General features: G+C 47.5%; 1 protein-coding gene across 2 annotated transcripts in view; it reads left to right on the top strand.

Moving 5' to 3' along the window:
* Nucleotides 1-1,187: 1,187 nt before the first annotated feature.
* Nucleotides 1,188-10,935, top strand: part of CCDC57 (coiled-coil domain containing 57) — a 110,089-nt gene continuing 100,341 nt past the window's right edge. Inside the window, exons 1-2 of one of the 2 annotated variants that reach the window (XM_082272473.1) lie at nucleotides 1,188-1,275; nucleotides 9,761-10,184. In XM_082272473.1, the coding sequence (XP_082128599.1) occupies nucleotides 9,784-10,184 (401 nt within the window). In that variant the 5' untranslated portion in view covers nucleotides 1,188-1,275; nucleotides 9,761-9,783. Of the gene's footprint in view, nucleotides 1,339-9,760; nucleotides 10,185-10,935 lie in introns of both variants that reach the window. The other variant, XM_082272474.1, reaches the window with a different exon arrangement.

The raw sequence follows: 10,935 nt of genomic DNA, 5'->3' as shown, positions 1-10,935 counted from the left end.
GGAAAAACTCACGGCACTGTGTGAAATGTCATACTTGCGGTGGTATAATTAAAACAGTTCGGCTGCAACATTAAACATCTCCTCTTCTATCGCTGTGACTTCCCTGATCTCCCCTAATAAATATAAAAGCGGCGGCGGGTGTATGAGATGAAAATGACGCCGATCTCGGCTCCGTGATCCGCTTTTATATTTATTAGGCGACATGAGGGAAGTGACAGGGGAAGGAGCGGAGATGACTGATGTTGCAGAGGATTTGTTTTAATGTAACGGCGGCAAGTGTAAGGACCGTGAGAAATCCATACCCTCCGTAGCAGCACCGGAAGTGACGAGGGTATGGTTTTTTCACGGAACACCGGCGAGCACGGACACCCCCGTGTGCGCACGATTCTGGGAGGACGTCCATGTATGCCCTCCCAGAACTAGAACACCGCAATGCAGCCATTTTCCGACCATGGGCCGGTCGGAAAGTGGTTAAGTACAGTAGTGAAGTAGTTATACTTAGTTACTATACATCTCTGGCGGCCGGTCAGCAAGCGGTTAATTCTTGTAATGTGCATAATTTCCCTTCAACTGTGCATCCTCATCATTTATCCATTCCCCATATCGCTTCCCATTTCCTGGTGGAAGAAAAATGTTGTTTCCCTTAATGGGATTAGGGGTGAATTATATCTCCATTTTGCCTGTTTGTGAATTAAATCCCAAATTCTGAGTGTGTAAGGTGTCTAATCTTCTAAATTGTGATAGTTTCCATATATTGTTTCCTAGCTGTACATTATAGTGCTCTCTAATGTCACCCATCTTTTTTCACTTTTATTTATTACTCCATTTGTGGCACATTTTATTGTGATAGTAAGGCGATGCACCACCACGGTAACGCACTACTGTACATTGAGGTGTCCTTCATCGCCAAATAATGGTGAGTGTGGCCATGCAGGACCAGGCCATGTCACCATTCTAGTAGTGAGACTTCTTTTTCTGGCACCCTTTTATGTTTCTCCCTCACATTATGTGAAGTGGACCTCACCACAGACAGGAATGCCACCGCAATAATAAGCAGTAGCAGACAGGACAGCTATTGTCCCGTTACTAGTGTGAAGGGAGCACCCCCGCCCGAATCCATAGCTGAGGGGTGACGTCAGGAACGGGACTCGAGTTGCTGTGACGGGCATCGCGGTTGCCGTGGAGACGAGGCCTAGCAGCACTGGCGAAGCCTGACTCGGCGTTGCGGTTGCCATAGAGACGAGCCTTCCGCGTGCAGCTGCGGCCTGGAATAAAGTAAGGAAATGAATACAGAGAGTTGTCTTTCTTCTTATTTACAGCCGTAGCGGACCCAGGGAGGTGAGAAGCCCTGAGAATTCTGTGCTTTCTTTTTCTTCTATATAGTTCCTGTCAGCTCTGGGAGAATAGAGTGTAATGGAAGCTTGCAGGAGGACAGTTTGCTGTGAGAGGAAAATAAGATGTGCTGCCAGCTGTGTGTGGAGCCCCTTGGCTGGCAGTATGTGGGTGGGGTGTGAGTAGAATTGGGTATTCGTACTCTTTTACAGCTGGGCCCTGCACCCACCTCTTCAACCTTTGACCCTGGGCCCTGCACCCACCTCTTCAACCTTTGACCCTGGGCCCTGCACCCACCTCTTCAACCTTTGACCCCTGGCACCCACTGCAAGAGACGAGACCTCAGGAAAAGCGCTCCACCCGAAACGCTTATTTCATTTTTGTTCAAGCAGAGCCGGGGATCTCCTACATCTAAAGTTGGCCATACACAATGCAATCTGATTGTACAATATTCTTCGGGGCTCATTCAGACGGGTGCGGAGTCCTGTCCTCCACGCAGAGCCGCTTTTTGATGCTTCTACGTCGGAGCTGCGTGCGGGCAGCCCATAGACGTGGAATCAGATACAGCAGCTGCATGGACACCGTCGCATGTCAAAATTTGCACAGATCAGAATGCAGAGAGGGTTATTAAAGCGGAGTTCCCCTCCCCCTCAAAAAATTAACCACTTTACCACCGGAGGATTTTGCTGTCTTACGTCCAGGCCACTTTTTGCAATTCGGCACTGTGCGACTTTAACGACAATTGCGCGGTCATGCAACGCCGTGCCCAAACGAAATTTACGTCCTTTTTTTCCCCACAAACAGAGCTTTCTTTTGGTGGTATTTGATCACCTCTGCGCTTTATATTTTTTGCGATATTAATAAAAAAATGTGAAAATTTAGAAAAAATAACAATATTTTTCTACTTTGACGGTTACAAAATATCCAATATATTCAATTTTTGTCATATATTTAGGCCAAAATGTATTTAGCTACGTCTTTGACAAAAAAAATTGTCAATGAACGTATTTTTAACCGCTTTAACCGGTTGCCGACCGCCGCACGACTATATACTGCGGCGGTCAGCCCCGCCAGGCAGAGTGACGTATATATACGTCACTCGCCTGTCACTGACTTGAGAGCCAATTGCGGGCGGGCGCGCGCCCGCCGCGGCTCGTTCACTGACAAGTCAGTGCGTGTGACCGGCGGACCCGATGTCCGCCAGTCACACAACGATCGCTCCGGTGAAGGGAGAACGGCGGAACGGCTTATGTAAACAAGCCGCCTGTCATTCTCCCCTGTGTAAAAATGAAGATCAGACGGTTCTACTATGTAGGACCGTTGATCTCTGTTTTTACACCAATAGCAATGTCCCTATACAGTTAGAATCACGCCCCTAGGACACACTTAACCCCTCCCTGTCCAATACAGTTAACCCCTTCCCTGCCAGTGTCATTTTTGCAGTAACAGTGCATATGTATAGCACTGATTACTGTAGTAATGTCACTGGTAACCCCAAAAGTGTCAAAAATGGCAGTCAAGGGTCCGATCTGTCCGCCGCAATGTCGCAGTACCGAAAAAAATCGCAGATCGCCGCCATTACGCGTTAAAAAAAAAACACCAAAAATGACAAAAATCTTTCCCTTTGTTAGTAGATGCGATAACTTTTGCACAAACTAATCAAAATACACTTTTTGCGAATTTTTTTTACCAAACATATGTAGCATAAAACAAATTGGCCGAAATTGTTAAAAAATTTTGATTTTTACATTTTTTTTGGGGAATTTCATATAAAAAAATGTGAAAAATATTGTTATTTTTGCAAAATTGACGCAATTTTTTTTGTTTATAGTGCATGATCAAAAAATCGCACAGGTGATCAAATACCACCAAAAGAAAGCTCTGTTTGTGGGAAAAAAAGGACGTCAAATTCGTTTAGGTACAGCGTCGCACGACCGCGCAATTGTCCGTTAAAGTCACGCAGTAAAAAATCGCAAAAAACCCCCTGGTCTTTTAGCAGCCAAATCCTCCGGGGCTTAAAGCGGAGTTCCAGCCATTTACTCACCTGTCCAACGGTCCAGCGATGCGGCCGCCGGAAGCCTCGATCCTCTCCCTCGGCGCCGGCATCACTGCTGTGGGCACCCGGCTGTTACAGTTTGCGGCTTCACAGCCGGGTACCCACTGCGCATGCGCGAGTCGCGCTGCGCGCCGTGATTGGCCGGCAATCTTCTGGGACCTCTGACGTGTCCCAGAAGATTGCAGGGAGGGAGGGGGAGAGGAGAACTTCCGCTCAGGGCGCCGCGGCGCTCCGAGCGGAAGTGGGAGCGGGTACCTGTCAAAACGAGGTACCCGCTCCCCCCCCCAAAAAATGACATGCCAAATGTGGCATGTCGGGGGGTCAGGACTCCCTAAAGCGGAAGTTCCACTTTTGGGTGGAACTCCGCTTTAAGTGGTTAAGACTGGAAGATTTTACCCCCTTCCTGACCAGGCCATATTTTGCGATTCGGCACTGCTTTACTTTAACGGACAATTGCGCGGTCATGCGACGCTGTACCCAAATTAAATTTATGTCCTTTTTATCCCACAAACAGAGCTTTCTTTTGGTGGTATTTGATCACCTGTGCGATTTTTACTTTTTGCGCTATATACAAAAAAAGAGCAACAATTTTGAAAAAATAACAATATTTTTCACTTTTTTATATGAAATTCCCCCAAAAAAATGTAAAAATCAAAAATTTTTAACTTTTTTTGCCAATTTGTTTTCTGCTACATATTTTTGGTAAAAAAAAAATCGCAATAAGCGTATTTTGATTGGTTTGCGCAAAAGTTATCGCATCTACTAACTACGGGAAATTTATGTCATTTTTATTGTTTTTTTTTTAACTAGTAATGGCGGCGATCTGCGATTTTTTTTTTTTTTTACGCGGGACTGCGACATTGCGGCGGACAGATCGGACCCTTGACTGACATTTTTGACACTTTTGGGCGTACCAGTGACATTACTACAGTAATCAGTGCTATAAATATGCACTGGTACTGTAAAAATGACACTGGCAGGGAAAGGGTTCATTTTTATTGGTGATCAAGGGGTTAATGTATGCCTGGTGCTTACTGACGTGTGTGGGGGGAGGGGATTGTGTGACACAGGGACAGATCGCAGGTTCAGCTATGCTGAACCCTTTAATCTGTCACTGTCTGTCACTTAGGAGATCCACCCGCTTTGTTTACACAAGCGGGCGGATCTCCACACTCGATCCCCGACGATCGGGGAAGAGCGGCGGTGATCACCGCCGCTCCTCCCCTGGCCCGACTCCCGCTGTGACTGAATACAGCGGGAGCGTGCCGCCCACAAGGGGAGGAGTCCAGCTGGACGGAATCAAACCACTTTGCCGCAGTAGCACCAATGTGAGCGGTCTGCAAGTGGTGAAAGCGGAGTTCCGCTCCCCCCTCCAAAAAATAAAAGTCAGCAGCTACGCATACACATACTGTAGCTGCTGACTTTTAATATTAGGACACTTACCTGTCCTGGAACCCGGCTGTGAGGTTCTTGCGGCTTCACGGGCGGGTCCCTACTGCGCATTCCTATTGGCTAGGCGGCGGGGGAAGGAGGAGGGGCCCAAACTTACGAGGGACGGCGCTGCAGCGCCGTATCCTGGAAATGGGGAAAGGTAACTGTCAAAAACAGGTACCCGTCCCCCCTCCCCCCTGAAAGGTGCCAAATGTGACCCCCGAGGGGGGGAGGAAGCAAATAAGCAGAAGTTCCACTTTTGGGTGCAACTTTGCTTTAACTATAACTCGAGGGCGCAAAATCTGGTGCAGCTGTGCATGGAAACAAATCAGCTTCTAGGTTTTAGCCCCCATTGACACCGGCACAATTTCACATGTCAAATCGCAGCCTATTGCCGGGCAACGCCACTGTCCCAATCACTGCGACACTGCAGGGATTTCCAAAAGTAGTTCCTGAACTACTTTTGGCGACTGGGGGCGATTTAAATAGACATTTTTGCATGAACCCGCACTGATGTCTTTCAAATCGCCCCGAACTCGCACTGAAATGCGGGTTTGAAATCGTGCAAGTTCAGCTGAGCTTGCATGATTTCAAACCCACCCTCAGTGTGAACCCACCCTCATGCCTCATTGTCAAAGCTGAACTGAACAAGCTGAAATTAGAAGCCGATTGGCTACCATGCACAGCTGCAGTTTTAGCTCCGGAAAGTTTACCTCCCCCCTCTTTATGACCAGGCCATTTTTTGCGATATGGCACTGCGTTACTTTAACTCAGTGTTTCTCAACTCCGTTCCTCAGGGCACACTAACAGGCCAGGTTTGCAAGAAAACTGAAATACATCCCAGGTGATATAATTTGCTGCTCAGTGATTGCAGTATTCTAGTCTGCATCTCCCTAAAGGTAATACCTAAAATCTGGCCTGTTAGTGGGTCCTGAGGACCACATTCCCCAACTTCCTGTGCGTTACATTCTCCAGCTTCCTGTATGCCACATTCCGTAGCTTCCTGTGCGCCACATTCCCCAGCTTCCTGTGTGCCACATTCCCCAGCTTCCTGTGTGCCACATTCCCCAGCTTCCTGTGTGCCACATTCCCCAGCTTCCTGTGTGCCACATTCCCCAGCTTCCTGTGCGCCACATTCCCCAGCTTCCTGTGCGTTACATTCCCCAGCTTCCTGTATGCCACATTCCCCAGCTTCCTGTGTGCCACATTCCCCAGCTTCCTGTGTGCCACATTCCCCAGCTTCCTGTGTGCCACATTCCCCAGCTTCCTGTGCGCCACATTTCCCAGCTTCCTGTGCGTTACATTCCCCAGCTTCCTGTATGCCACATTCCCCAGCTTCCTGTGTGCCACATTCCCCAGCTTCCTGTGTGCCACATTCCCCAGCTTCCTGTGTGCCACATTCCCCAGCTTCCTGTGCGTTACATTCCCCAGCTTCCTGTATGCCACATTCCCCAGCTTCGTGTGTGCCACATTCCCCAGCTTCCTGTGTGCCACATTCCCCAGCTTCCTGTGTGCCACATTCCCCAGCTTCCTGTGCGCCACATTTCCCAGCTTCCTGTGCGTTACATTCCCCAGCTTCCTGTATGCCACATTCCCCAGCTTCCTGTGCGCCACATTCCCCAGCTTCCTGTGTGCCACATTCCCCAGCTTCCTGTGTGCCACATTCCCCAGCTTCCTGTGCGCCACATTCCCCAGCTTCCTGTTTGCCACATTCCCCAGCTTCCTGTGCGTTACATTCCCCAGCTTCCTGTGTGCCACATTCCCCAGCTTCCTGTGTGCCACATTCCCCAGCTTCCTGTCAGCCACATTCCCCAGCTTCCTGTGCGCCACATTTCCCAGCTTCCTGTGCGTTACATTCCCCAGCTTCCTGTATGCCACATTCCCCAGCTTCCTGTATGCCACATTCCGCAGCTTCCTGTGTGCCACATTCCCCAGCTTCCTGTGCGTCACATTCCCAAACTTCCTGTGTGCCACATTCCCCAGCTTCCTGTGCGTCACATTTCCCAACTTCCTGTCAGTGAGCATGCATTAAAAAAAATGTAATTTCTATTTATTATAGTAGATACAGAAGAACTATATGTCCCATCATGCCCAGCACTTGCATCCAATGTCATCCATCAAATTTTCCTGATCCGAGGACCCTGCCTGCATCCCCATACACAGGGAGCCCAAAGGCACAACCCCTAAAAGGCTGTCTCAGCGATCCCTTCCAGCAATGGAGTAATGGCCAGAGGAGGGCCACTTGTAATTGTTGTCCTCTCAGTCTGCCTGTGTGTGTGTTGGTGAAGGGAGAGTCCACACCCCACTCAGTGGTCTCATCCTGGGAGCTTGCACAAAATGATGGCTCCAGGGGACCCTGCAAGGGAAAGGGGCTGCAAGTACTGCAAGGGACAGCTTCAGTCTGAATGGGAGTATTGCAGCCAGGGCTCTTTTTCAGCTGGGGAACCAAATGATGAAAAAACAATAGCCCAAAGTTCAGTACAGATGGTAAATGGTGAAATTCATTCTTCCATAATCTAGTAATACTATATTTTTACAGATGCTGTCATTTCCTGCTGTGCTTCCTTCTAGGCTGCGTTATCGGCCTCTTGTACCCAAGTTAGCCATTCAATGAGCAAACAGAAAACCGCCAGATCTCTGCTTTGCATGTGGAATCAAATATTATTTTTTGCAAATGAGTTTGTACGTCATTTATGCAGAAATGTTCTTAGTATTTTGCAGCTATGGTGCACTGGCTGCTGCTGCTGTGTACTATTTGATATGATCTAACAAAGTGTCCTACTTGCCTTAGGCTCCGTTCACATCTAGGCGTTTTGGGGCGTTTTTGGGGAGTTTTTCTGCTCTAGGATCAGCTCTCAAAACGCCCAACAAGACAAATCCTATTCATTTCAATGGCCCCTGTTCACATCTGAGCGTTTTGACGCTGTATACAAAACGCCCAACGCTCAAAAAAGTACATGAGCTTCTTTTTGGGCAGATTACAGGCGTTTTCCATTGATCTATATTCAATCTAAAAACGCCTGCACAAAAATCGCGGTAAAATCGCGGTAAAAAACGCCGCAAAAATCGCGGTAAAAAACGCGCGAAAAACGCTACGCTCAGGTGTGAATGTAGCCTAAATAAGGAATAAGATATATAAATTCCTGTTTCTACAGCAGTGTTTTTTGTTTTGTTTTTTATGCATGTGTTTGTCAGTCTGAGTGTCCCTGATCTTTGCTTAAGTGCCAGTTCACACTTCTGCGATGCGGGAACACTGCGAATATACAGCGTGTTCTTGCATCGCATCCGCACCCCTGGCAGTTCACACTGCCATATGCGATACGCTGGGGGTGTCAATTAAAAGTAAGTGCCGGTTCACATTTGTGCGATCACAGAGATTGCATGTAATTCGGAGCGCACTGCTCCTAAAATGACATGCGATCTCTGTGAGGTGCAAATTCAGCCATACAGTTTGTATGGCTGAGTTTGCACCGCATCCGCACTAAAAGACGCACAGGACCCTTTTTTTTTTTGGTCCGCAGCAGAATCGGATCGCATGGTGGTTCACACTAGTGCGATCCGATTCTGTGCGAACTTTCAGATCACACTGCGATATGCGATCTAATCTGGGGGTGTCATTAACTTTTAATTGACACCCCCAGCGTATTGCATATGGCAGTGAGAACTGCCAGGGGTGCGGATGCGATGCGGGAACACGCTGTATATTCGCAGCGTTCCAGCATCACACAAATGTGAACCGTCACTTAACGACACCCCCAGATCAGATCGCATATCGCAGTGCAATCTGTAAGTTCGCACAGAATCGGATCGCACTAGTGTGAACCACTTTAGCAGGACTGCGACATTTCGGCAGACAGATCGGACCCCTAACTGACATTTTTTAAACTTTTGGGGGGGACCAGTGACATCACTATATAGTAATCAGTGCCGCCGTTCTGTCTTCCTGGGGAGTGATCGCTGGTGCCCCGCGACAATCATGGCTGACGGCCCCGCAGATCAGCTTCCCCTCTCGCGAATCGCCACGCCAAGGAGCGACGTATGGGTACAGAGATTCGCGCAGCCGAGCCAGCCTGCTGGAGTATATCTCATGCATAAATCTTTACTGAAAAAAGTTTGCTTTATCTGCCGGTTCACACTGATCCGAATTGTCAGGCGACTTGGTCGCCTGACAAGTAGCGGACCATGCTGTGCGATTGGAACCGTTCTAATCAGAGCGACTCAAGTCTCTCCGACTTAGCAAAAGTTTCCTGCACCTTTTTTTTTTTGCAAAGTCGGAGCGACTTGCATTGACTTCCAATATGTGAAGTCGTTGCAAGCCGCGCCGAAGTCGCGGTGCACGGGCGACGGCATTAGTCGCCCGAAGTTGTGTCGGATCAGTGTGAACCAACAAAAACACCTTGTTTTTTTTTTTTTTATCATGTTAGAAGCGATGTTAATTAAGCCCCGTACACACGTACCGATTGTCGGCTGTAAATATTCGGCCGACGACCGATCGGCCGATTGTAGGCTTGTTAGTATGATGCTGCCGACAGCCGACAGCGCATTTTCGGCCGAACAGAATCTGTCATGCAGGCATTAAAATTTTTGTTGGCCAACACCAGAACGGCCGATTGTTCGCCAGTCAGTACAGATTTCGGCCGACAGACAGCAGATTTGCAAGACTGGGCATGCTCAGAAAAGAAAAAAGACAAGGAAAGTTAACCATCACATGACATCACTTCTGCAGTCGGCTGTTGTTGGCCGACAAAATTCGTGTGCTGTCTTTTGCAGTTTTCAACAGACACGACAGCCCTGGACAAAAGACGGCCGATCGTTCGGCCGACGATCGGTACGTGTGTACGGGGCTTTAGGTCCTTTTACTGCTCATATTAACATCAGTGCTTGTCATCTGTTCTGTTTGCATTATCAACCTTGATTTTCATTTTTTGTTTTCTTGAAAAGGATAGCAGTACACGAAACACAAGATGATGGCCGAAGAGCAAGACCTAACAGACCTTCTGGCCATAAAAGAACAAGAATGGAAGGAGCTGCAGCAGCGTCAGATCCTTTTCCTTCAGCAGAACCTCAAGGACACGCAGAAGAACCTGCAGGAGCAAAAAGATAAATTTGATCGGCTGAAGAAGGATTTCACCCATAACTTCAAGGTGCTGGCTGAGAGAGAACGTGAGCTGGAGCGCTATGAAGCCATGTTCTCCCAACTGAAGGTGGTGGAGAATTCAAAGCAGTCCGAAATAAGCGACTTAAGAGTACAGATTGAAAAGCTGCAGCAAGAGCTGCAGAGAGAGAGGAAGAAATTCAGTGATCTGCAGAGTCATTATCAGCGCAAAATCAAAGAGCACCAAATAGAACTCGATCGAGTAAACAGGTAGAGTGTTACATTTATTTAACCACTTAAGCCCCGGAAGATTTTACCCCCTTCCTGACCAGGGCCTATTTTGCGATTCAGCACTGCGTGAATTTAACGGACAATTGCGCGGTCGTGCGACGCTGTATCTAAACGAATTTGACTTCCTTTTTTCCCCACAAACAAAGCTTTCTTTTGGTGGTATTTGATCACCTGTGCGGTTTTTTGATCATGCGCTATAAACAAAAAAAGAGCGTCAATTTTGCAAAAATAACAATATTTTTCACATTTTTTTATATGAAATTCCCCCCAAAAAAATGTAAAAATCTAAATTTTTTAACATTTTCGGCCAATTTGTTTTATGCTACATATGTTTGGTAAAAAAAAAAAAAAAAATCGCAAAAAGCGTATTTTGATTGGTTTGCGCAAAAGTTATCGCGTTTACTAACAAAGGGAAAGATTTTTGTCATTTTTGTTGTTTTTTTTTTTAACGCGTAATGCGATTTTTTTTTTGCGGTACTGCGACATTGCGGCGGACAGATCGGACCCTTGACTGACATTTTTGACACTTTTGGGGTTACCAGTGACATTACTACAGTAATCAGTGCTATAAATATGCACTGTTACTGTAAAATTACACTGGCAGTGAAGGGGTTAACTTTTTTGAGAGGGAGGGGTTATGTGTGTCCCTAGGGGCGTGATTCTAACTGTGATTGGCTGTGGCTTGAGGTGTAGGACAATGAACAACGGTCCTACATAGTAGAACCGTATG

Source organism: Pelophylax lessonae (genome assembly GCF_965119305.1).
Source record: "Pelophylax lessonae genome assembly, chromosome: 11".
Classification (NCBI taxonomy): Eukaryota; Metazoa; Chordata; class Amphibia; order Anura; family Ranidae; genus Pelophylax; species Pelophylax lessonae.
This window is presented reverse-complemented; position numbering and strand designations above follow the sequence as displayed.